Genomic DNA, 27,754 nt, shown 5'->3' with positions numbered 1-27,754 from the left:
ATGGAGACCAAAAACATAACGGATCGCCAGATCACAGCGTCAACCGAGTACAACGCTGGAACAGGCGCCACCAATGGCAGACTCAATTTCAAGCCTGGAGGAGGTAAGAGTGGCGCATGGTCCGCTCGTCAAAATGACGTTCATCAGTGGCTACAAGTCGATCTTGAAGGCAAAACCGAAGTGACAGGAATAGAAATCCAGGGAAGACAAGACGACGATCAATGGGTTACGAACTTTACTATTTCCTACAGCAGCGACGGCACCACCTATACATCTTATCAGAACAGCAAGGTATGGAAACCAATGAAAATCGTAGCAAGAGAAACTCAGGGAATTAAATAATCGAATTTCGACACGGTAACGTTAAAATGTCTCAAAACCTCAGACCCGTATTAGCCTCCACAAGTCCCTTATTAGTGTAACCTTAACACTTTATTTTCCCGCTGCAGGTCTTCAATGGAAACACGGACCGCAACACCGTGGTTTTGAACGTTTTGCACCCTTCCATAAATGTACGCTACATACGGGTGCATCCTAGGACGTGGCATGGCCATATTTCTATGAGGATGGAACTCTTGGGATGTCCATCAGGTACCGACAATACTGTTTGTTTTCGTGAAAATCAACAAAAAGCAGGGGCATCCAACGACTGTTTTGAGTAAAATATCTGTTCGGAGAGCCAAATATTGCCGCCTACAATTTTCTATTACTTGAGGAAGGCTAAAAATTTCTAGATGATCGTTCGATTCATGTACAATTTACGAAGCATATCAAATAAATTCCCTACGATTGTCTGAAGTTCAATTTTTCAAACTGCACTCCCCTTTAAATGTGAGGGAGAGAGGAATCAGAAAAATTCTAACATTCGTAATATGCTAAAATGCATGTAAAGTTTTCGGAAAAATATTACTGAAGCCCTTGTAGTTTCGAAATGACTCAAGTTCCCCTAGGATGATCGAACAGATACAAATTCGATAGCGCCGCTTAGAATGCATCTCTAGAGATCTAAAAGTACTCTGGAAAGCCTGAAATGTGTTTCAGTTTATTTAGGAGGAAACTGTCGAGGGTGTCCCTGAAAAAGGTTCCCTCCGACTTAAAATACACTCTTTTTTTTCTATAAGAATATATTTTATAAGAATATCGAGGCTGAAATTTGCGAAATCTTAAGAATACTTTAAGAATAAACTCCAGGCTGAGATTTTGAAAAGGATATAATTTCCTGTGGTGAAAATCTGTAAATACAATACAAATATACCTTTTCAATTTATTCCTTTCTTTAAACGGCAAAACTAGCTAACTATATTTAACAAAACTATAATTGATACCTTAATATATTCTAATTCGGAAATGTCATAAGCTATTATTAAGAATAATACAAGAATATTTACAGCCTAAAATCAGCGGAAAAGTAAGAATATTCAGCCTGGCCCTGGAAAACAACATTCTTATAAAAAAAAAAGAGTGTAAGCTGATTTAAATAAAAATAATCTGTTTTAGAATCACGTAATCAATTTAATAGCACGCACTAATCGTGCAATATTCTTTGTAAAGCATGTTTCGACCCGCTCGGGATGGAGACCAAAAAAATAACCGATAGCCAGATCACAGCGTCAACCGAGTACAACGCTGGAACCGGCGCTACCAATGGCAGACTCAATTTCAAGCCTGGAGGAGGTAAGAGTGGCGCATGGTCCGCTCGTCAAAATGACGTTCATCAGTGGCTACAAGTCGATCTTGAAGGCAAAACCGAAGTGACAGGAATAGAAATCCAGGGAAGACAAGACGACGATCAATGGGTTACGAACTTTACTATTTCCTACAGCAGCGACGGCACCACCTATACATCTTATCAGAACAGCAAGGTATGGAAACCAATGAAAATCGTAGCAAGAGAAACTCAAGCAATTAACTAACCGAATCTCGACACGGTAACATGTCTCTAAACCTCAGACCCGTATTAGCCTCCACAAGTCCCTTACTAGTGTAACCTTAACACTATATTTTCTCGCTGCAGGTCTTTAATGGAAACACGGACCGCAACACCGTGGTTTTGAACGTTTTGCACCCTTCCATAAATGCACGCTACATACGGGTGCATCCTAAGACGTGGCATGGCCATATTTCTATGAGGATGGAACTCTTGGGATGTCCATCAGGTAACGACAATATTGTTTGTTTTTATGAAAATCAACAAAAAGCAGGGGCATCCAACGACTGTTTTGAGTAAAATATCTGTTCGGAAAGGCAAATATTGCCTACAATTTTCTATTACTTGAGGAAGGCTAAAAATTTCTAGATGATCGTTCCATTCATGTACAATTTAAAAAGCTTATAAAATAAATTCCCTACGATTGTCTGAAGTTCAATTTTTCAAATTTCACTCCCCTTTAAATGTGATGGAGAGAGGAATCAGAAAAATTCTAACATTCGTAATATGTTAAAACGCAGGTAAAGTTTTCGGAAAAATAATACTGAAGCCCTTGTAGTTTCGAAACGACTCAAGTTCCCCTGGGATGACCGAACAGATTCAAATTCTATAGCGCCGCTTAGAATGCATCTCTAGAGATCTAAAAGTACTCTGGAAAGCCTAAAATGTGTTTCAATATATTTAGGACGAAACTGTCGTGGGTGCCCCTGAAAAAGGTTCCCTCCGACTTGCACAACAGCGGTAAACTATTTACTCGCATACTCACTCGACTGCAGTTCACTTTTCCTACTACGTGCATCACAAAATCACAGGCCCAAATAAGCTGTTTTAGAATCACTTCATCCAATTTAATAGCACGCACTAATCGTGCAATATTCTTTGCAAAGCATGTTTCGGCCCGCTCGGGATGGAGATCAAAAAAATAACCGATGGCCAGATCACAGCGTCAACCGAGTACAACGCTGGAACAGGCGCCACCAATGGCAGACTCAGTTTCAAGCCTGGAGGAGGTAAGGGTGGCGCATGGTCCGCTCGTCAAAATGACGTTCATCAGTGGCTACAAGTCGATCTTGAAGGCAAAACCGAAGTGACAGGAATAGAAATCCAGGGAAGACAAGACGACGATCAATGGGTTACGAACTTTACTATTTCCTACAGCAGCGACGGCACCACCTATACATCTTATCAGAACAGCAAGGTATGGAAACCAATGAAAATCGTAGCAAGAGAAACTCAAGCAATTAACTAATCGAATCTCGACACGGTAACATTAAAATGTCTCAAAACCTCAGACCCGTATTAGCCTCCACAAGTCCCTTATTAGTGTAACCTTAACACTTTATTTTCCCGCTGCAGGTCTTCAATGGAAACACGGACCGCAACACCGTGGTTTTGAACGTTTTGCACCCTTCCATAAATGCACGCTACATACGGGTGCATCCTAGGACGTGGCATGGCCATATTTCTATGAGGATGGAACTCTTGGGATGTCCATCAGGTACCGACAATACTGTTTGTTTTCGTGAAAATCAACAAAAAGCAGGGGCATCCAACGACTGTTTTGAGTAAAATATCTGTTCGGAGAGCCAAATATTGCCGCCTACAATTTTCTATTACTTGAGGAAGGCTAAAAATTTCTAGATGATCGTTCGATTCATGTACAATTTTCGAAGCTTATAAAATAAATTAAAATAAATAAAATTAAAATTAAAGACCTAAAAGTACTCTGGAGAGCCAAAAAAGTGTTTCAATGTATTTAGGAGGAAACCGTCGTTGGGTGCCTCTGAATAAATTTTAAGCTTAAGCCGCTTTTTGAGCATGTATTATCGAGGTTTTTCAGCTATGAAATTTCACAAATAGTTTTGAAGAGGAGAGCTAGTGAGTATACTTCGCTTTTAACGATGGTTACCCGCTCCGTTTTACTAAATTCGGGCGCCGATAACTGTTTACAGTTAAACAGCTCTTTTAAATCATCGCTTTTTTAAGGTCAACTGTCGTGCGAAAATCAATTTAGACCGGGTGCTGCAATAAGAAAAAAAAACAACAAACGATCAGAAAACTGTTAATAGCGCAAACGTTAAAAAGAGTGTTAAGCAGTTTACAGCTGTTACCACTAACACGCGCCTTTGAAGGGTTTTTTTTCTGTCTGTTTAAACCTGAGTTTTCGTGAACGTCAATCAACTGTTTCCATGGTTTTCCACGCGCTCTGACAGAGAAGGTTCCCTCATCGCTGAATGAAGGGCGAATAATTTCGAACGACGACGGCTTTTTTATTAAGATGATTAAGATGAATTATTTTATTAAGATGAAGGATTACGTTGTTAAAACAACGAGGTCTCTGCGAGCTGAGTGAAATAGCCGAAACATTCTCTATAGTTTACGTAACGGTTTTCAGGTTGTTTATTTATTTGATGTATGAAAACACGGGAGCTGTGGACGACTGAATTGCCAAGAAGCTAGTATAAATTGAAAGAAACAAAAGATATCACACCGAAAAGGGAAAAAGTTTCCTCTGAATGGAGGCTGTTTGCGAAAATGAATTTTACTACTTATCATTCTTCATGTTATGGAATAGAAACCAGAACTAGCAAGAACTCAGACGAGTTGCGAGCGATTGAGAAAGCTTATGTGGTTGTAACTTACAGTGTGAAAATATGACGATAATTTGAGTTTCCTCCGAGAAACACTCAACAAATTCTTTCTCCTCATAATCTTGACATGAAGCGGTGTCAGATCCTGCAGCAAAATATTGCAAAAACGGCTTAAACGCCGACATATATTCCGAGTGCTCAAGAAACGGAGAAAGAATCTTCTCTAGGCCAACCGGCCAACGCGTGAAAAACCATGGTAACGGTTGATTGACATCCACCAAAACGCAGGTTTGAACCGAGGAAAAAACCCTTTGAGGGCGCGTGTTAGTGGTAACCGCTGTAAGATTATTCCCTCAATGGGTACTACAGCATTTATTACAGCATTTTTGCAAGTTAACTGCAGATTTCAGGTATCCACTACCCATGATACTACAGCATAGACCTTGTCAGGGTTTTCGACGCTGCGTCTTGACAAGTAGGCAAACGCGTGAGAAATTACAGTCTTTGTATGAGAATCTAATGTCGAATAATTTCCGTAGAACGGCTGTCCTGAAAAAATATGAATTGTAAACTAAAGCTTCATTCCTAAGGATTCTACTCCAAAAAATTGAGGGCGTTACATGCGCTAAAAGACCTAGAACCACTTTTTAAAATTTTCTATACATTTGTCTGTAAGAAAGTCTGTCTGTATACTGCTCCCTGTCTGTCCTCCAGTTTGTTTTTGTCCTTGACATTAGTAAGCAGTCGCCGTAAAGTGGTTATCGGTTTGTGTGCAGCACCTATATTGTAAAGTTGTGTTACAACACGGACTTTGTTAGACGGAACACTCACAGTAACACTGATTCCAACACTCAGATCAACTCTGGCCCTGTTACGACAGCGACTATACCGTATATTGCACAAACCGATAACCACTTTACGGCGACTGCTTACTGATGTCAAGGACAAACACAACCGGAGGACAGACAGGGAGCAGTATACAAGATCAAATGCCGCGACTGCCAGGCTTCTTACATTGGTGAAACCGGCAGAAACCTTAGCACGCGACTGACCGAACACAAACGAGCGACAAGGAATGGTGACGTCAACAATCACATTGCTGAGCACCATTTACAGACGAAACATCGAATTGACTGGGACTTTGCGACATGTATAACGCATTCTACAGGCTACTATCAACGTCTTACTTTAGAAAGTTGGTTTACTAACTCTGAATCATAGCCAACAGTTACCAGCGCCGTACAGACGACTTATTGACGAGATCAAGCAAAACTAACTACGATAGAACGACTGGAGAACTGACAATTTGACTAACAATAGACGACTGTTTAACTGTGACAATAGACGGATCGAAACGCACCAGTTACTGATTACGAGTCTTCATAGCCAATAACATGACGGCTTACCTGACAGACGACCAATAACATCCCAAGGTAATTGACCAATCAGATCAATAAGCAAGAGTATAATACCATCAACTGACGTGATACAATTCACTTTGACTGTGAAGATGACTACCGCACAGGTTGTCGAAACGTCAGTCATTGTCAACAACAACAGTCCTATTCAGGACTACGTTCACCCGGACGATCAAACTCAACCTACTTTTGAAATGACTCCTGGGTTCAAACCTTTCACAGTATTTCATAGATATACATTGTTTACCGCTAAATGAATAGGGTATTTTAAGTGGCATGTATTTGCAAAATGTAAGTGTGGTCTTAGGTGACGTGAAGGAAGGCAGGTTTTCGATACTAAGCGGAGTCTTGTATTGATTTAATGGCGGCTAAATAGTGAGCTGAATAGTTATTAAATCGGAACGATTAAATGGATTCTAGTATTGATTTACGACGTAAAATGATTTTAGTTTATTTGAACTTAGTATTTTATGTATTTCTATTTATTAAAATTAGCTCCATTTGCCCAGCTGCTGCTGATAATGATAATAAATACGCACAAGATGTCCTACTTTCAGAAAACAGATATTTTAATTCAACACCTGAAAGCGCGGGATTTCCTAAGAAGGAAGAACTTTAGTCAAGTTTAGGGACAAGATGTCCTCCTTTCAAAAAACTGGAATTGACTGAGTCATCATATCCATCATATAATACTCGTAGCCATGTTAGAACTTTGATGTCCAAATAACCACTCAGGTTATAATGGTTGTTGGACAAACAAAAGATGATTGAGTGATCGACTGATATCGAAAGTGAACTACTACGTGACGTACGGATAAATTCGAATAAATTACAAACGTCAAGTCGAAGGAACAGACTACAACATCTGTGTTTAAAACAAAACTCATTAGGCTAAGATGATTTTTCCGTTTTTTTGGAATTTAGCCATGAAGAGAGTCTTCATCGTTATTGCTTTAGTTATCTTTGCTCCATGTTTTGTTCCTCAGGCACAGGAGCTGCAACAAGTAGCGTCATTTTTATCCTCAGTGTTCTTATCTGTATGACGAACTTTGTTTAATAACTCATCTGGTTTCGAAGCGTTAGGAAGGAAATTGGAGACAGACTGCAGCCATTAACTAGCATTGATATCAAAAATTCGATTTGACCGGTGATACTCCTTGACTTATTTAACCTCTGAGACTTTGAAGTCGACTGGTGTAAAAACAGGACGCATAAATGTAGACGATAATGATGAAAAAAAAAACGGCAACAACAGAGTTTTTGAAACAATGCGCAAAACTGACTCTTCCCAGTCGTTTCTGGAAGGGTTGGGCGTAAATGCGGCCCAGTTTACGGCTTCCCAATTTTACACTGTCATTGCTGCGAAATTCAGCGTTGCGACCAATGAAAAAAATTTGCTGTTGTTATTGACTTATAAATTGTGGTATAAGGTTTTAGTGATAAAATAAGATTGCCAAAAGAATTTCAGAAAACTGAGAATGGAAAAAGTTCTCAAAACAATTCCTGAAAGTATTTCCGAATTCGGCTTTTAATTGTTTTGGAATTGTGAAAATGTATCAGTTACTGAGGGAAAATGAGTATTTCCAGTTTCTTATTCTAAAACCCAGGCCAATCCCAGTCCCGCTTTTCTGTAAACACTATAAATTACTCAAAACCTTTGTTTGAAGACGAATGTTTCATTCAGGGATATTTTTGGCTCAAACTCCTGCTACATGGATATCCTCAATCAGGAGATCTGCATTACTTTTATAATGGCTGAAATTTTAATAACAAAGGTATTGGGATAATAAGCTAACGTTCGTCAGAGCTCGAATGCTTCTGTTGAGTCATTTGAGCAAATTTGTTTATTGCTTCGAAGTGAGCGCGTGTGCCAGTAAACAGCAACAAATTCTCACCTCAACAACGGGTGGGGGAAACATCAGTTTGTCCAAGGAGAAACGGTGAAGGGAAGAAAGACGACACGAAATTGGTGTTTTATAGAATAAATCTATTTATCAACCATTTTCTCATCAAACTGTCGAAAACTTACCAAGTATTGCGAATCTGCCGCCCACACAATGGCAAAACAGAGAGACATCGCGTCAGTTTTGATTATTGCGAGAAAACTTTTTATTTGAGGATAAATTCTTAGAGTAAGTTTTAACGAAATTAAACATACTTATTTTTCGCAGAATTAAGAAAAAATATACGGTTCTTTTCGTTCAGAAAGTTTAAAAAAAATGCATTGCACATAAAATATAGCTGTGGCATCTACAAGTGAAATTTTTACTTATTGTAACTTTTAGCGATATGTCTGAACAACTGGTTGTACTTTCATGGCTCATGCTATCGCGTCTTTAACACGAAACTGAACTGGGTTCAAGCAAAAGCAGCTTGTGAGAGACTGGGATCCACTGTTGCCACGGTGAAATCACAAGTGGAGGGACAAGCACTCTCCCCCATAGTATCGGAAGCCGTTTGGGTAGGATTCAGTCCCAGCGTGGGCTGGAATAGGCTTTTGATGGGGCTGTTTTTGCCTAAATTGTGCTCTATGGCTCCAGAAGAGGCTGAATCAGACATTGACCTGTAGGGCTGAATTAGCACTTTTTGGGGCTGAAACAAATCTTTTTAATTTTCACTGTGGACTACTTAAAATTCTATCATAAAAAGATGTTGTATTCTATGTTATTACATGGTGTTGATGTGAAATAGCAGCCGTTAGCAGATGATCATTAATTTTGAATTTCTCCTGCTTCATTTCTCATAAGAGTAAGAAAATTGCTACAGGACAACAAATGCTAAAATCGTTCGGACAAAAATGATGAAGAAAAGTCATAACTTATTTTACTGTTATCTGTTAAGCGCGCGCAGAACCAAGTCAATTTCTGGGTCAAATCGATCTTTTTTTTTTTAATTTAAATATATTTATTGATAATCACATTAAATAATTACACTTACAATACTACAAAAAAAAAAACACTCTAACAATAGACATTAACAGAGAAATTATTACAGGGCTAAAAGAAATTAGAAAAAAGTACAACAGGGCAATGAAATAGTACGGAGTTAAGACAGTTTACTTAAATAAGGCGTCAGTATCCACTTTCTTTTAAAGAATTCTTTGTTGCTGATTTTTTCTTCTGTTTCATATTTAGCGATGATCTTCGTCCTAAATCCATAAATGTTTGGAAGGATTTGTTTGCTTCTACAGTCCCACAAATAGAGTTTTCCAATAATTATAAAATAGTTCAGCAGTTGAAGTAAAGGGCAAGCATTTTCCGTCAAAATTCCAAAGAGCACATTTTCCAAGCAGAGGCAAATTCGTTGATTCGAAATAAGGCACCAATATAATTCAAATTCAATTACTGTTCTGACTGTTATCTGTTAAGCGCGCCCAGAACCAAGTCAATTTCTGGGTCAAACCGATGTTGTTATGCCAAAGATTGTGGTGAACACTCAGAAAGAGCATATGTTTTCACTTCAGAATCGTCAGTTGAGTCACTAAATTGAGCCAGGACTCCTGATTGAGCATAGTTGAGAGGGCGAGCTCTTAGTCGGTTACGTAATCTATACTGAATCATAAGCAAATGATCAATTGGCATCTACCTTAATACACCTTATTACGGTCTCATTGTTTTAGCCAGATTTAAAGAAATCACAACTTCTTTTCCGAAAACATCATTTCTTAAGACTAAGACTTCATGTTCCAGCACTGATCGTATAAACACAGTCCCCCAGTACGTGGAGCAATGTGTTTTCATATCACTCTCAAACAGAGAATCTAAGTCTTTGAGCTAATAAATTGTACCTCCATTCGTATTGGTAATTCATGAGCAGTTTCATCTTTACTAAAGCAAAGTATAACCGAGAAAGACGTAGCCTCATAATAAAGACAAACTAATCAGTTTTAATCATTAACTTTTTTTCATTGATATCTGCAGCTTTTTTCCTACCTCCGCCAAATATTACGATTCTGGTATTTGAAAATTGTGGATTTACCTTGACATGGGAGCGATACACACAAAAAGATATTCTCACTGCTGGATATCAAGTAAAACTTGTTTCTGTCAAGAGTGGTTCAGATAAAGTCACTAACGTTTCCAGTGACACTCAAAGTTACACGTTTTCATCTGATCTAATTCCCAATTCTGCTTATGCAGTAAGTGTCAGGGCAATAACAAATGTTGGATACAGTAACTGGACTGAAAATCAACTGAAAGCATCTGCAGGTAATTCTCTCTGTATTATATTTGTTCGTTCGTTCATACATGCATTCCGTCGTTCAATAAAAATACATAAAAATACATTTATCGCAGAGCCTCGCGAGGTTTGGGGGAGGGAGGCCTGTGTTCGTCATTAATAATAATTAATTTATTCGTTAAAAATAAAACCTGCATTGAGTAGCAGTGGCCTGAAAATTGGCGTTGTTACTGATTTACACATGCGCATTCCTTTTCTGAAAGTTATATTGCTCTTGCTTCCTTTAGTGTCAAGTCTTTATTTTAATTGATCACGTGACCAACAAAAGGAGAAAGCTCAATAATCAGGTCTGTTAAAATGAGTAGAAAATCAACAATTCTAAATCAATAATTTTCAAACTAATATGCTTACAGATATCCCTGACAAGCCAGTTATTAAACAAATTACGTCAAAGGGATGCGTGGCTACTCTGCAGTGGACTGGGCCGACTCCCAGGGGGTGCCCAGTTCTCTTCTACAAGATTCGCTACAAGGAAGAGAAAGCAACTAAAAGCGAGTGGAATGAGATAAACGTCACAGACCCAGACGCCAATAAGCTCGAGCTGACTTTGAAGTGTGTTACAACATATGAGTTTGAAGTTTTAGCGTGGAATATCCTGGGACGGAGTCTTCCCTCTACTGTGCGATCAGTAACAACGGAAGAGGGCCGGAGTGTTTTTAAATCCCATAAAAGTTTGTAAAATTTTAAACTTCTATATATTTTAATGGTTTTTAAACGGACTAGTTCCGCTGATACTTACTCCAAGATTTTACCGTTATAAATACAAGTACTACGAGTAACAGAGTAGGCCGGTTAATATAACAGAATTTACTATAGCTAGTGTTTTGTTCTAATTCATTTGCACTTTCTCTAAATCGAAACGTCTTAACTTTATTCAACTCTAACAGTGTCAAAATGGCAAATTACCTAGATTAGTATGTGTAATCAAAATTAGGGAATAATTTCACGCGCGTTTTGTCCAAATGCTAATAATTTCCCGAGCCTTTAGGCGAGGGAAATTATTAGGATTTGAACAAAACGCAAGTGAAATTATTCCCTAATTTCACGAGTATACCATTTGATTACCTGTTAATATCATGGGTGGCGAATTACGTTAGCAATCTTGGATTTTTGACATGTTTATCCTGGATTGTATCGATCGAGAACTCCAGTCTCTCAAATGTTTAGACCTTAAATTTGGCTTATAAAGTTCAGAATTTTTCCGAATTTTTCGGCAAAATACCTGTTAGAATCCTTCTTGATGTTCTCTTGTGTGTTCAGGTTTTCTAAAGCGTCTTTTTGTGCCCTGTCATCTTCATTCACGGCATTTTAAAACTTCGTCGCCATCTTGACACTGAGACGTACGGAAGGTTGCCATGGCAATTTTGTAATTTCACATGTGAAATTACAAATTAACGCTGAAATTTCGCGCCAAAATTAAGGAGTAATTCGTCACCTATGATATTAACTATCAACATAGTTAAAATATCAAACTGAAAAAAAGGTATAGAGGCTCAATGACCGACACGGCCGGGTCAGGAGTACTGTCGACCGTCTAGAACTGTCTTTTTTAGACTATTTCAGTCACACTGTACCGGATAGCTATTGCGCCTGCGCGAAACCATACAGGGCTTCTGTTCACACATAGGGACAGTGAATTCCGCTCAAATTCTGTAACGGAGCGAAGCTGCGTCTCGTTGATCTCTTAAGTGGAGAGTCACATATCAGATGTCACATATCAGATAGGTGTTCGTGCTATAACGGATAGCCCATTCGTGTTGGCACGAAAAGCTATCCGGAAGATTGTAAACACAGCGCCTGAGTGAGTGAGTGAGTGAGCGAGCGAGCAAGAGAGTGAGTGAATGAGCGAGTGAGAGTTGTCGTTGATTTGTTTTCATTAATGTCAATTTGTTTCTTTCTTTGTTGTTGTCTTTTCGTTTTTCTCCATAACATTAAAGGTCTTTCATCGGGAAGTATCTTTTTGATCGTATTTTCTATCGCTCTGGTTGTGGTTATTGTACTAGTTATTGGTGTGAAGTATTATTACAACAAAGCTGAACAACCCCCTGCTGCTAAAAGGTAAGTGTACAGAAACGAACACACGGAGACTTGTGTGACGCTTTTTTTTCTCTGTTTATAATTCACAGTCATTCCTTCTTTGTTTTTATGTCTGTGATATACCCCCCTCCCTCATAGCAGGAAGCCTTACAGCTTGCTAAAATCGTTAGACTTGAGGACAGGCGCAATGAACTCTGTATCAGGACTTTTGATAAAATTACAAAGGCGGGCCCTTGTCAAAACATGTAACCACGATTAGGACTATCGCCCATAACTTATTTCCTTAGAAAGTCTAACTCGTCTTTTAAATGAAAAATCAAGCGTTCTAGGCGAAGCTTCTTCCGTAGTAGTGTCCTTATAATAGCAAACTCACAGCCTAGTCCCTAGGCGTTCTCTCTTGCCCAATTGTCCGCGCGAAGTCTGAGAAAGAGCGGGCGAGTGTTTCTCGGTGACGTCACAGCTCACGGTAGAGTCCAGGATTGACCGAGCCGAGAACGCTTAGGGACTAGGCTGGCAAACTCAATATCTTTTAAAAGTTACTGAAGTGTTAATGCAATTCTCAGTCCGCGATTTGTTGTTAGGTTAGTACAATCTTTAGTAGCTATGATTGAACTTTATTTTTGTATACTATTTTAATTATTATATTGTAAACTCCAGTTTCAAGAAGGTTTTTGTAAATTTTCTACATATTGTAAACCGCGGTCGGCATAGTAATTCATTTTTAATGCGGGAATATGGGGATTAAACTTCTTAATTCATTTATAATATTTTATTTTGCTCACCACTCTTTTCAGAACCGCAAAAGATATTCAAGTATTGGATCATTGTGAAATTTCTCCAATGAGAACAGAATTTATCGAAAATTTGGGACAGGGAGCGTTTTCAAAAGTCCGAAAAGCTAAATTGAAAGACGGTTTAAAGTACTTTGATTTGGAGAAAACAAGCAGAAGCGAAATGACTGTTGCCATAAAACAATTGCGTGGTAAGAGGGAACTTCTTGTACACATAAAATGATATTATAGCGTTCATTTATCAATCGTCTCACGAGAGTCGCTTTGTTATTAACCGCGACATTTCGATCGCTTACTGCTGGTCTTCATATCACAACATTGTGCTGTGTTGTTTGGGAAATACCTTAGCTGATTTATGTTTGGCTTCAAAGGTGACAGCAACGTCCCTTAGAAAATTAATTTACCCACTTTCAAACTTTATCGCGTCTATTTGAACCCGCCCACTGATTTGTCAAATGTTGGCGAATTTTACTGGAGTAAGTAAGTAAGCAATACCTTTATTTAACCACGGAATCCCTATCACTAAAAAGTGGTCTTCTAAAGAGCCGTGCCGTTGAATTCTTAAGATTTTTTCCTGGCTCCAAAAGGGAAAGGAAAATTCGTCGGCGTATGTTAACGTCCTCCTTAAAACTTCGCATTAGGAGGTTACACGTGGCATGAATACTTTCAAGAGGTTAGGATAAGGCATTTCTTCCGGGGAAGGCGGTAAATTGTCTTAAGTGTCAGGTAATCAAAATAACCCACCGATACTAGTAATCAACTATCTGCTTTCTGTTAAAGACGGTGCAAGCGAAGAGGAAAAAAGGCAATTCCTGGATGAAATAGAACTCATGAAAGAGGTGGGGAAACATCAGAACGTGCTGAGTTTCCTTGGCTGTTGGACGACAACGAAACCATTTCTTTTGATCATGGAGTATGTTGCTCATGGAGACTTGCTTTGTTGGCTTCGCCGAAAAAGAAGTCAGGTATTTCAGATAAAAAATAAAATAAGATAAAATAAGCTATTGACTATTTTAACGCCGACTTGTTTTTTACCAAACGCCCACATTTTCCTGCTTGAATTCTGGTTTGATTTTCAGACGGTTTTTGTGAATACATGAGAATGCCATACGCAAAATTCGAGCTCATCAACTTCTATACTTTCAGTCGACGCCATGTTGAATTTTGAGCTCGAGTCAAGGGTTCCAAAGGAATTGTGGACGAAAATATTGGCTAATTTGATTGGTTAATGTTTTACATTTGGCGTATTAATCCGCGTGCAACAAAAAGTGTCAGTACACACGAGGGGGCGTTTTCAAGTTCGTTCAATTTGCCCCGGGAGCTTACTCCCAAATATTCAACTGGTTAAATATCGTGGAGCATTTTGCGGGTTGGAAATTCTGCTCCCGAGGATAAAGTATACCCATGAAATCGTTGGTACACACGGTGGAGCTTTGCTCCCGGAGCGTGCCCCTGGAGCATGCTCCGGGAGCAAAACCCCTCGTGTGTATCGGCCTTTATGGAAAGAGACGCTACAGCAGCTTTAAATCGAGCCGGTACTCAGTACTTATGTCGTGCTGCCACGTTCATGAATGTACAGTTAAATCCCGCTTTACACACACCCGTTAATACGGACACCTCATTATAACGGACAGCTTGCTTGGTACCTGGGAGAAGAAACCCCTTACATTTTCTCTAAATTCAACCCGCTTAATACGGACACTTTCTATGCTCCCTCAGTGTCCGTCAGCGGGGTTTGACTGTAAGATGCAGTAATAACGTATAATGTTTAAGCAACATTTAGAAAGTATTTAAACTGAAATCCATTTTGATAAACTGGACGGCATAGGCAACTTATCTATTTTGTGGCTGCTGTCGTAATTACCTTCACAGATAAGCAGTTCGACCCTGAGAAACCCAGATGCCAGTTTGAAGAGCGAAGAATTGAATGCCGGAACAAGGAAACAGAGTGTCACTGTTCATCTGGTATGGAGCTACTTGGGCAAACTAACACAATAAGAAAAACACCCTGTCCCAATAACCACAACGAAAAACTCTATGGATGCTGCTTCCCAAAGAAACAAAATTATGCTTCACTGTGGGTTTACTTTCAGAATGGTCTCTTCATGCGTCATGACAAGTTTATGTGACTACCGTAAATAGCTAAAGCTCTAGGATCATCGTCAAAAGTGATAGGAAGGCTTCTACTTTCTACCCCCCGCCCCTCGCCCAATGTTAAACAAAACTTAAGTGTTTATGCGCCTAATTGTAGTGTTATATCCCAACATTGCATAGGGGGAAAGGGGGGGACGAAGAAAATTTGGTTGAAAGGAAAACCATCTTTCTTGAGGATTAGAATGAACTGCTTTAAACCTGAACAACCTACCCAACTGCTTTTATCAGGGATTGTAGATTCGACAGAGCTACCACGCACGTTCGCAGGGTAAGAAGAAAATACAAACAATTTTCCCGCCCGATTAGGTATTCGCCGAGTCATCTGGACTTTCTTGGGTGAGGGTCTGTTTCCTGTGGCTGTATTTATTTTCTTCAAATCAAATTACTTCTCTGCGTCGTTGATTTATTTCCCTATTTCTCCGGACTAAGATTTATGGTGACTTACAGTTTTAAATTATAGCAGTGACCTTGATCTTGCTCTTGACTTTAGTATGGTGTGGCATAGGAAAAGAAGAGTGGAAGACAGTCGGGTTTTGTGAGAGGTCAGGGCCTTCTAAGTCAGCTCTTTATAAGTTGTACAAAGAAAAAAATGATACCGATGACGATGAAGAATGTACAATACCCATTATTGTATTTTCCACATTAACTGATGTAAAGGATCAATTTGCTCTTGGCTGAAATATGTCGCAAAAATAGCAAAGTGAGGAGTACATCTGGGGCAAAGATGGTAAATAGCACATTTGCATACGAATCTACACCGGATGGTATACAAGGGACAAATGTGGCATTTGCCATCTTTGTCTCAGATTTACCCTTCCGCTTTCACATTATTGCAAAATATTTGCCAAGAGCAAATTTGTGCAAATCCATTTTCTTTTCGTCCAGTTGGATGAGTTGGCAGAAAACACTGAGGACGAATGTGACTACGACTGCGAATCGTTCATTCCATTTGATCTCATGTCATTTGCCCGGCAGGTTGCCCGTGGAATGGTAAGGAATGTTCTGTCGTTAATTCGGTAAATGCAAGTCGAAACTGAATGAGAAAGACCTCAGAAACTCACTGATAGCAAGTTCATGAACAGAAAAAGTTGGTCTTAAAAACAAAGTTTCTCCTTGTGTCTCTAAACTCTCTTCTTGGTATTTGGCACGGTTAAAAACTCTATATTAACATTATCCTGCTTAATTGTTTGAACATGCAACTGACTAAAACGATCTGAGTGTTTATTCAAAAACAGTCAACCAGGTTCGTGTCAACGCCATTTTCGATTTTATAGAACATTTTAACCCTATTCAGACCGTTTTTATTTCTTTTGTTCCTTTCTGCTCCAAAATCGCTCATGCTACGGCCACCAAAATTGCACGTAATAACGTATTCATCGCCTGAACGACTGACATAATGACGTAATCTCACGTCATTATGATGCCATATTGTTGAATTTATTGGCGGTATCCAAACTTCATCAATTTTCTCCTCTCAAAGTAGACATAAAGAAAAATACTTAAATATGTGTCCGATAAAATCAAGATGTTAAGGGACTTGTCAGAAATTAGCAGGGGGGGAGGGGGTGGAAACAGAGGGAGGGTTATAAGTTTTTGAGACTGCAGAAAAGGGAGGGGTCATGAAAAATGGGCCGTTAAAAGGGGGAGGGTCATGGAAATATGTGTCCGTGATCATTTAGAGGTTCACCCACAGATCAAGAAAAAAGAAGTTCTTTATTTTGTAAAAAAAAACCTGGGAGAAAGAGGAGAGTCGAGTGATCAGCTGTCATCTAAAATGTATGTATATGGCATTACAAAGAACAGATTAGAAATATGTTTTGAGCTTTCATAATACTGACTCACCCTAGTGTATTGCAAGAACTAGATTTTATCGTTTATACAAGAGGGGGGAGGGTCATGATATTTTAGGCCAAGGTCAAGGGGAGGGTTAGCAAATTTCACTCCCATTGCAGGGATGGGTCACCTCATTTCCGAACCCAAATTTAAAATTCCAACCCCCCCTCCCCCCTGCTAATTTCTGACAAGTCCCTAACTAACACTTATTATGACGTTGTTTATTATTAAAGAAAGAACTGGAACCATCTGCCATCTTGGACCTGCCATTTTGAATAAATCAAATGTATATCAATTTACCTAAAACTAATTTATAAAATAACTAAGATAGTGCGCGCGTTCTGATTGGTTAAAAACCTATAGTTTAATGTGCCGGTAAACTCATAGAAAACTTAAAGTTATTTTATAAAAGCAATAGACCACACTTTCTATGGGTTTACCGGCGTGATAACCCATTTGGGATGTTGGGAGAACACTCGAAAAGCTTTTAAATCACTCGCCTTCGGCTCGTGATTTACACGCTTTTCTCGTGTTTTCCCAACATCCCGCGTGGGTTATCAGCCGACAAACCCATGGAAAATGTGGTCTCTTGCTTAAATAAATGGAAGTAATTGTGATAGACTGAAGGATGCAAAAAAATCTGCAAGTTATGAAATTGTTTAAGAGAAATAAACACCAGTACTGTTGAAAATTGAACTCATCGTCTGCCATTTGCTCATTCTGAATTTTTCTCAAATTAGTAACTAAATAGCCTAGACTACATAAACAGCTTTAATCAAGTAAAGATAGACAAGAAAAACCTTTTTTCATAGAAATAATGCAAAGTTTTGAAATATATAGGCTGTTAAAGCTCAGCTAAAACTCGGATGCCATGGCGACGTCAATGTTGACATATAGGTCACGACGACTTGGAAATGTTCCTGGAAAAGTTTTTGAACGGTTTTAACCTGTTTATGTTTTTACAGAAGTAAAAATGATATGTAAATAAATGCAGGTTGTTGACGCAAGAAGGAACTTCATAGGAAACTGAATTTACGAATCACTGGGAAGACCCTAGCCTGAGAAAATAGCTGACATTTGGCGACGCCACCACCCTTAGTTTCCCCACAAAATGACAGCTGAGAAACGAGCGCAGAAATTCCCAGATCTTGGTAGTGCCTCTGATAGGTCGTGCCGTGCGGGAAATTTGCTTTAACCAATTAGAAGCACTATTCAGATCTGAGAAGTGACGCGTCATCAGTATGGAATTTCTGCGCTCGTTTCTCAGAGGTTATTTCGCGGGGAAACCGGTGGTGGCTTCGCGAATTTCTCAGGCTAGGAAGACCGTATTAAGGCACGTCTTAATCACTGTATGCGAGCTAGTAATGCCGCCTTCGAAAGGTCTTAAAGCCTGAAAATGAGGGCTTGATATTGTATAGAAGAATTTAAATACTTTTGGTTTAAGTGGTAGTTACAAAACAAACCTCAGAAGTTCTTGCTTACAAGAAATCCTTAGTCCCGAAATCATTATCTTAAGAAGCTCCAGCTGCCGGATAAAGTCCAGTAAATTATACATGGGCATTTTAACTACGGTAGATTAAACTGACATCGGATTATCCTTTCAATTAATTATTTGCAATTTTCAGAGCTACCTCGCAGAAAAAGGCCTTGTTCACAGAGATCTAGCCGCGCGAAACATCCTTGTGGCACACGGTAAAAAGCTTAAGATTGCTGACTTTGGTTTGATGCGGGAATTACATCATGGGATGTACGAAGTAAAAAAGCAAAAGAGACTGCCGATCAAATGGATGGCACCAGAATCATTGTACGAACAAATTTTCAGTTGCAAGAGTGATGTGTAAGTAAAAAGTATAACATAGTCCACGCACTACAGAACAGAGATTAGATCAGTAAGATCAAGACCAACCCTAATGAAGAAACAAACCTGCCGTGTTCAGTTCTTCCACTTTTTTCATTATTTTCACGCTTTTCTTTATATTTTGTAAGTAAACGGATAACTAAGTATGGTAAGAAAACAACCAAAATACTGCACTGGTATCAAGTGTGAAGCTGGCTTTAAACCTCAAGTAGGCAAGACCCTATTTACACGGGTCTGGACAAATTTTTGAACGCAGGGTTTTATCTAGGATTTTTCGCTTGGGGGAGAAGTCCCGAGTGGCCGAAGGCCCCGAGCTCCTAGGGGGATCTGGGGACATCGCTGAGATGCAATCTGCTACATTTTGAGACACAATTGTGTCCTTAGACAGGTATTACTTACTTCATGTGCACTGACTTCGTCGCGTCTGGATAATTTTCCGATATAGTTACTTTTATACTGTAACAATAACAATATTTTTTGGGGGAAGCTTCTACCCCTCAAATACCCTAGATAGAACCCTGGAACGGACAAACTCTTGTACGAGTCCGCCTTTCCTTTACATGGAATTGGCCAGGACCGGCGGATACGTGCACGTTTTTGAACAGAAAAGGGTAATACGATTTGTGGTTTGTATAAACGGGTTGCACAGGTAAAAATTCGTCCGTTCAAAATTTTGTCCGAAGCTGTGCAATGAGAAATGTCCAGAAATGCACGCATTGGCGAAAATGGCAAAAATGGCGATTAATCGTCAAAATCGCCAAACTGTAAACAAAATTCAAATGAGATGGGAAAGGGGTCCTTTGGAAAGTGGCGATTTTGACGAAAATGGCGTATTTACAAAAGGGAGAGAGTGTTCGTTCAAGCCAACCAAACCAAATTTCATGACCCACAGCTAATCCACCAATTACTCGAGGAGAGACCCACCAAGTCCTTGAAATGATACTGACTAATTCCTTACCATGGACACTCTAACTTTTGAGGTTCGATGTAGACCTAAACAATCGACTGCGAAACGCCAGGAACCGTGCGTTTCGCAGTCGGTTTTGATTTAAGCTGCCTCACAAGTTAATGGCACCGATGTTAAGAGAATTGACACCAATGAGGATTGTTTAGGTCTACATCGAACCTCAAAAGTTAGAGTGTCCATGGTAAGGAATTATTATCATTTCAAGGACTTGGTGATTGTCTCCTCGAGTAATTGGTGGATTAGCTGTGGGTCATGAAATTTGGTTTGGTAAGACTTTGAAAGGAATAAACCATAAAAAAGCAAATGATGCTAGTGTGATATTTCAGCGCATCACATTACTTTTGGCAAGTCAAGCGAGATCGAAAGTAAGAAAATGTTTACTTAACCTGTGAAGTACATGGCACAAATGCATAAGCTTAAGTGAAACGACTTCCATTCGTTGTTTTCAGATATATTTGATTGAGTTGTATTTGATAAATATTACTTCACAGTTAAATAAAGCCGTTTTGTGATATATCTGATTCAGTTGTATTTGATAAATGTTGCCTCACAGCTATTGGGGCCTCTTTAGTTATCTAATTTGAAGGGGCCACTTTTGGCATCCAATTTGAATATTTGCCACATTCTGAACTTTTTTTTAGTAATGTTGCCTCACAGTTATAGGGACGTCTTTGGTTATCTAATTTGAAGGGGCCACTTTTGGCATCCAGTTTGAATATTTGCCACATTCTGGATATCGCCAACCCCTTGGCGATTTTCGCCAAAATCGCCAGTCTCCTAGGGGTCGGGACGTTTATCGCCATTATCGCCAGCCCTCTGGCGATTTTCGCCAAAACCGCCAATTTTGCCAATGTCGCCAGTCTCCAAGGGGCCTCTTTTGGCATCCTATTCAAATCGCCAGAGGCTGGCAATTTTTCGAAATTTTTTGCTATTTTCGCCATTGCATGCATTTCTGGACATAATTGAAACACACGGACAAACAAAATAGACAAATAAAACAAGAATGTCCCTAACCAGACAATGATCAGTTATGGATTCACACTCCCCCTCCTGATTTATCCAACAGTGGTTTTCAGTGGTGCTCTGTGAATTTCATTTTCTTTTCTGCAGAGGGTTTCGTGTCTTTTTGTTTTTCTTTGTCTCTAAGATAGTCTAAAATTGAATAACTTTATGAAGAGTTATAAAATCCATGCACACGGATAAATCACTATCCACTGGATAGCGCAATTGGTTTCCCTAACACATTTCCGTTGGAAAGTGATTTATCCGGTGGATAGCGTTTCAAATCCAACTTTTGAACAACTGGGGCCAGATGTTAACGTGCATGATCTTGACATCGATGTTAGTGAGCTCATATGTTTTGTGATTCTTGCGTTAAGTTGCCGTTGTTTTTTCTTTTGAGTGTTGTTTTTTCTTTTCGTTTTGATAAAATATAGTTTGAAAAAAAAATCTGATGAATTCGCTAATTAAATGCTAAATATCAAAAACTTGAGATAACCATTATAATACTTTTTTTTCACAGTTGGTCGTTTGGAGTTGTCATGTGGGAAATAGCAACCCTTGGTAATGTTACAAAATGACAGGTTCTTTTTAGCAAATCCATACACCCACTAGGGAAACTATATCCTGCCCTCTCCATTTATTCTTGTAACCTGATATTTAATTCATTCTACAAATAGCATCTTCATCTTCAAATCTTGTAATACCATACAAATGGCTTGTAAAATAAATAAATGGAAGGAAAAAATAAACTAAACTAAGGAGACAGTGTTTCTGGCACATTTTCATTACTTTTCTTTGTTTCGAAAAAACTTGTAGTCTTAATCTGGTATAAAATTATGAAGAGTTTATCAATGCGTAATGACTATTCCGGGAATAATCAATTTTTGGTCTATACTTTATAGGTGGTTCGCCGTATCCGCTTTTAAATAACATAGATGTCATGAGACGTCTAAAGACAGAATACCGCATGGAAAAGCCCGACTTGTGCCCGGATGACTGGTAAGTTTTTTTAAAAAAATGTTGACTAGCGGTGGAAAAAGGGATTTTTTCCCCTTTATCTTTCTTGTTGGTAGTTCACTGACAACTCTCTCTTAATGGCGTTTAAGGTGGTTCGAACCACGATTTTAGGTAGGCATATACCTTCCATCTTTGAGCCCCTTATACCTAAATGACTTGTGAATCCATTATAACAAATAGATTATACGTAGACTGGACTTTATAATGATTTAGTAAAATCCAAGTAAAGTTCTATTATCAATGCTGCGTTCTGATCGGTTGGGCTACTACTGGGCTATATGTTATAGCCAACCAGTAGCGAAAAGCGTTGGCTTTGAAAACCAAAACAATGGGGGCTGAATCGCGTTTTGCTACAATCAGGGACAAAAGTAGTTGACACACTTGTTTAAAAGGGGTGCTTTTAACAAACATTTAATTCATTTATTATTTCATTCTTTTTAAACGCCGTAAATCCCCTTACCCCCCGAATCAATGTTGTCTGAAGTAAAAAGAACACTTGAGGGTCCAAAATTCAACATTGATTTTGGGGGGAAAGGGGTTGGGGTAGACAGGGGAAGGAGATAAGTATATCCACTATGCAAAAAGGGGCCATTTTATGGAAGTGTGTCAACACTTTTGTCCCTTATTGTCTGAATGCAAAATTGTGCTGCTGCACACAAGTTGAGCCGTGCATGACACTGATTTTGACTGAAATTAAACAACATAATTATGTTATTGGTGGTGGGGGTGACATTGACTTATTCACGACCGAATTATAGGGCCAATTCGAATTACGTGATGACGTCATAAAAGGGCTGCGATATCCAGAATTAACGTCGATATGGTTTACAAGCTAAAACCTGACGCTGAAACTCGCGCACATGTACAACTTTTGATGAATTTCAAGGGTATGCCTACTGAAAATATTTTTAATAAAGTGAATATTTCTCGTTCTTCACTTTATCCGATTGTTAAGGCGCAAACAATCACGGGTAGGGTAAGGATTGACACGTAGTGGCGATAGTCACTGGCCGGCCACGGAAATATGGAGCGTTAGTGAGGAGCGGCCGTTACTGCATTCAATATCGAAACTACGGAAAAGTGAAGATAAATTCATGGCCAATTCAATAGAAAACTAAGGACAGCGTAGCAACCATTGCAAGTGTACACGAAAACAATTACTTTCAATCCCACCTCGTAACACCCTGTGTGACATACAACGCAACGCAAATAGCGTGACATGAGCGTATATGTCTGTGTATTTGGACTGCATTTCTTAAGCGAAACAGCGTCTTTTTGTCTATTGTCGGCAAAGAAAATGAAAAGAGAGCTTTGAAACGTGAACTGGTATTTGACTCCCAAAGAAAACGACAGCTCAAACTGAGGAAAACACTGTTTCCTTTGTGTAAGTAACATTAGTCTGTTATGACCTCTTAATGTCTATATGTATTCTCGTGGTTAACCGTTGAAACTCCTTATTTGCACCTCATCGCTGGAATTTTTCTCGCCAAGAATACGTATTGCGAAGCACTCTCTACATAGCCGAATCTTCTTTTGCCTTTTGTGAGGAATTAGCGCATACAAAAGGAAGATTTTCCAGCGCACGGCCGTCAGCGATCACGTGTTATCCCGCTTTCCTTGTCATCAAGTGAACTTCTGGGCCAAAGTAATTGCTGTTTTGGCGATGATACAAACTGGTGTCTCTTACAATTTCTTTGGCATTCTGTCATTTACGAGCAGGGAAATGAAGTAGTTGTCCATCCAACATCAACAGAAAACCATGCCACTGAATAAATGGCAGGCGGTCATCTAAAATCATTACAAAAGTACATTCCTTACCTGGTCTAACCTGTTCGACGCCTACCTACGCTTAAGGTTTGGATCAGTTAGGTTTGAAAAGGTCTCCAAAAAAAACACATCTATATATAGAGCATAGCACAAAAGGCTGGCTCATCATTTATGAGGTGCATAACCTGTATATTGTTCACGTCCCTTCACTAATGGCACAAGTCAATGTCAAAAATAATGCATGTCCCCTCCGTTACTCTGCAGTACTTCATTCGCTTACGTTAACCATTTACCAGAAGAATTTTCATTGTACCGTAGTGTTTCCATCCTTTTTCCACTATTGATAATACTTGCGAGAACATTTCATCCGCAGCAACGGCATTGATCACAACACAAATGATTTCCTCTCGACCCGATAGGGTATCAGGAACGCGCGCGGGAGTACAAGATTAAGTAATGACATGCACCTCGTACATTTTACTCTACGTATACTACAAATCAGGACGAAACTTTTCAAATTGTTGTTTATAAACAAACAATTTGGCCCATAGAGTAACGTCATCGCACAAAATTCAGCAGCGTCAAAAATCTAGCCGGAAAACACAGATACATATTTCAGACAATCAGGGACAAAAGTAGTTGACACACTTGTTTAAAAGGGGTGCTTTTAACAAACATTTAATTCATTTATTATTTCATTCTTTTTAAACGCCGTAAATCCCCTCACCCCCCGAATCAATGTTGTCTGAAGTAAAAAGAACACTTGAGGGTCCGAAATTCAACATTGATTTTGGGGGGAAAGGGGTTGGGGTAGACAGGGGAAGGAGATAAGTATATCCACTATGCAAAAAGGGGCCATTTTATGGAAGTGTGTCAACACTTTTGTCCCTCATTGTAGCTAAAGTTGTTTTGTCTCGATATTTTTTACCAACTAGTTGGATTTTACTAAAACAAGTATTCCTCTCTCTCTCTCATGGCCTCTGAGTCAATAGCCCATGAGGCCTTCGGCCTCATGGGCTATTGACTCAGAGCCTATTCGGGCTCGAGGAATAATTGTTAAAAATTTTTTCGAGATCGCAAATGGAAGTCTCGTGACAATGAAGTCAATTGTGAGTACCTCCAGGCTCAACTGCGCCAGTGTGCGACGCTTCACAAAAAAAATTAGTACACGAACTCTAAGATAACTTGGATTTCTAATTAGGGTATAATATAAGCGTCGACTGAAGACTGGATGTTTAATACATAAAAAAAGTTTGCTACTTCTTGGATGTTTCCGAAAGGTTTTTTAACTCTCATTATTCACAATTATCCTCCACACATGCTCCACGGTTGAACTTGCGTGATTTAAAAATTGAAAATATACATGTAGAATATATGTATGGGTTAAACGTAATACATGAGCTCGTGGGTTGGTGTTATGTGTGCCCCTTGCTTTGATTTACTGGTAATTCGTGATCCACCTTCCCCGTGCATGACGTGGAAGGTGTGCGGTTCCCAGCCAACAGCTCCCACTTGTGTTGTGTAGAGCTGGCGCTTGATAGACTGCTTTGCACTCACCTCCACAGTAAGGGTTTTTGAGACACGGGTTTTCCCCGTTCATTAACCCAACGGCTGTTCCACGCTGGTGGGACCCAATAAGGGCGAAAAAGCTGTCTGTGGTTGCCACTGCCTCTGAAATCTTTACTCGTTGGCACTTAGCGATAGCTATAACTAGTAATAATGATAATAAAAAATGCAATTGTCACCGTTCCTTTATAAAAAAATGTCTCTCACAGTCCTTGAACTGCCCTAAAGGTCAAGCCTGTTGGGCTTTACTACTTGTCTGTCTCTCCGGGTCACATATGGGGTTCCACTGCTCTCTTTGGGAAGCTGAGAATGCTGCTCTTGGGATGGTGGATCCGGCAGCACTGCAGGAGGTGCAGCTTGATTAGACTTTTCCTTGGCAACGGTCAGGTTTGCTCTGTTCTCCAATGACGGTTCAGGATCTATCTCTTGTTTTGGGGGCGGGGCAAACTCGTAGATGCTGTCGGTTGCGGCGGTAGTTTCTCCCGTCTTCAGTTTGCACTACATAACATCTTGGGGTGTGGTGATGTCTTACAACTGTTGCTGCTCTCCATCGTTTGCTATCCGTCTCAGGCTGCATTCTCACGTTAGTACCCTGTTTAAGTTCCTACATACTCTTGCTGGCATAGCGGTCATCGTACTTTTTCTTATGTTCTTTAGTCTTCTTCAGGTGTTTGGAGATTTCATTCTGATTGTTACCGGTTGGAGTAAGCAAACTTTCCATCATAGACAGCTCATTTTTCAGTCGGCGTCCCATTAATAGTTGCGCTGGTGACATTCTGATGTCTGGCAAGAGGGTAATTCTTACTCACTTTCTTCTTCTTCTGGATCAGAGTCCTCTACTTCTTCAAGATTGTGGAATTCTTTTGATCTGCAGGACTTTGTATCTTCTTACAGAGTCCGCACTGTTGTCCCATTGCTGGACATTTTTTATGGGTCTTATCATAACCACATCTACCACATTTATCTTTGGACTTGCTAGTCTCAGGTTTCTTCTCTTCACCTTTATTTCGTGGACGCATTTGTTTTGCACGTTTCTTCTTTTCTATGGCATTCACAGTTGGCTTCACCCTTCGATAGTTTTTTCAGGCTGTTTCAATTCGTTTCGTGGTCTCGACCAATTTCAACCGCTTTTTCAAGCGTCAATTCTTTGGCCAAATCGAGATACTTTTCCCGAACTTTTGCGTACTTGCGCCGACCACTTACTTAGTGGTGGTCCAGTGCAACGATGTCCGTGTTGAAGGAAGAGTTGTATAGATAAGTAGCTGTTCCAATAGCTGTATAGCTATTTAAAGTCTTTTACTTTATTATAATTTAGATATAGATCGATTCGTCTTTTAATTTGCCGGGAAATGAGATTATTTTATACGTAATTATTGACGAACTAAAAAGGCGAGGAAGCTAATGAGGACCCCAACTAATGATAATTTGTAATTTAACGTATAAACTTAACAAAAGTTTATGATGTGAAAGCCTCATGGATTCTTTAGGGATATCAAAAGACATCATCGACGATTAAAAATAGACTGCTTTTGTCCCTTTACTTTCTAGTTATTCCTTGATGAAAGACTGCTGGAAGCAGAACCCTGATGAGCGACCGAGTTTTCCAGAATTGGTTGAAAGATTAGAACAACTGGTACTTCAGGAGGTGGAATATTTAGATTTTAACTTGTTGGACGAAACTAAAGATTACTATCAGGTGCCAGCTGAGTCAAATACGGGGGAAATTGACGACGAGGAGATGTCTTTTGCATAGTACTCCGGCCCCCAAACATGAATAACATGAATACAAGAAATAGATCAGCTGGTCAGTGTACATGTAATGGTAATGATAATGATAATGATTGACAATGACAACAATGATGATGATAATAGTATAGTAGTATAGTATATCTTACAATAAAAGGTTTTCATAACTACGACAAATTATATAAAATATGAACAGAAACAACAAAATTATATGGCATATACCATTTCGATAATAATTATAGTATAATTTAATTAACTAATCAATTGGATTTTTGACTCAGGGTCTGTTTTTGTTTTTGAAACATTAGATGGGCATATTTGGCTATAACTTGTGACGTATTGTCATTGTCTAATCTGAGTAAATAATAATGATAATAATAAAGGTCTTAATTAACAATTTATTACGTAAACAGACGTGCAACAATTTACATGGTAATAAAATAAATAAACGAAAGCGAAAAAATACAGAAGGAAAACGACCAAAAAAAATATTCGTTACTATCAAAGAGACATCTATTAATAAAAACTGATTTAAAACGACTTGTCCGGACATTAAGTAGAATGTAATTATGCGACTTAGTTCTCATCTGCCGTGTTCTCTGGGGAGATAAAAGATCGCTTAACGCAATGTTGGTGGAAGAGATCCTTCGCCATAACTTCATATCTCTGTTACGACGAATGTCCAAGATACTGTGCTGCTTTAAGTAGTAACCTAACTTATAACACCTATCAATTCTACTTAAATATTCGCTATAAAAAGTGCACCCCCAGACCTCAATAGCATATGTGAAGACTGAAAGGATCAAACTTTGAAAAAGTAAGTCCAAATTCTCAATAGAGT

General features: G+C 39.2%; 1 protein-coding gene across 1 annotated transcript; it reads left to right on the top strand.

Annotated features, from left to right (window-relative positions):
* On the top strand, window positions 1-26,920 carry LOC140932184 (uncharacterized). The gene is made up of 16 exons (XM_073381826.1): window positions 1-291; window positions 450-591; window positions 1,552-1,862; window positions 2,015-2,156; window positions 2,815-3,125; window positions 3,284-3,425; window positions 9,857-10,144; window positions 10,529-10,846; window positions 12,113-12,233; window positions 13,007-13,194; window positions 13,784-13,968; window positions 16,043-16,147; window positions 18,616-18,827; window positions 21,338-21,378; window positions 21,720-21,816; window positions 26,716-26,920. The coding sequence occupies exons 1-16, from the start codon at window positions 1-3 to the stop codon at window positions 26,918-26,920; spliced, it is 3,099 nt and encodes a 1,032-aa protein (XP_073237927.1).
* Window positions 26,921-27,754: the final 834 nt, after the last annotated feature.

Source organism: Porites lutea, chromosome 3, assembly GCF_958299795.1.
Source record: "Porites lutea chromosome 3, jaPorLute2.1, whole genome shotgun sequence".
NCBI lineage: Eukaryota > Metazoa > Cnidaria > Anthozoa > Scleractinia > Poritidae > Porites > Porites lutea.
This window is presented reverse-complemented; position numbering and strand designations above follow the sequence as displayed.

Coding starts and splice junctions, on each gene's coding strand:
- LOC140932184 (XM_073381826.1), top strand. CDS start 1: ATGGAGACCAAAAACATAACGGATCGCCAGATCACAGCGTCAACCGAG. Junction 10,847..12,112: donor TGTTTTTAAATCCCATAAAA/GTTTGTAAAATT, acceptor ATAACATTAAAG/GTCTTTCATCGGGAAGTATC. Junction 18,828..21,337: donor TTCAGTTGCAAGAGTGATGT/GTAAGTAAAAAG, acceptor TTTTTTTCACAG/TTGGTCGTTTGGAGTTGTCA.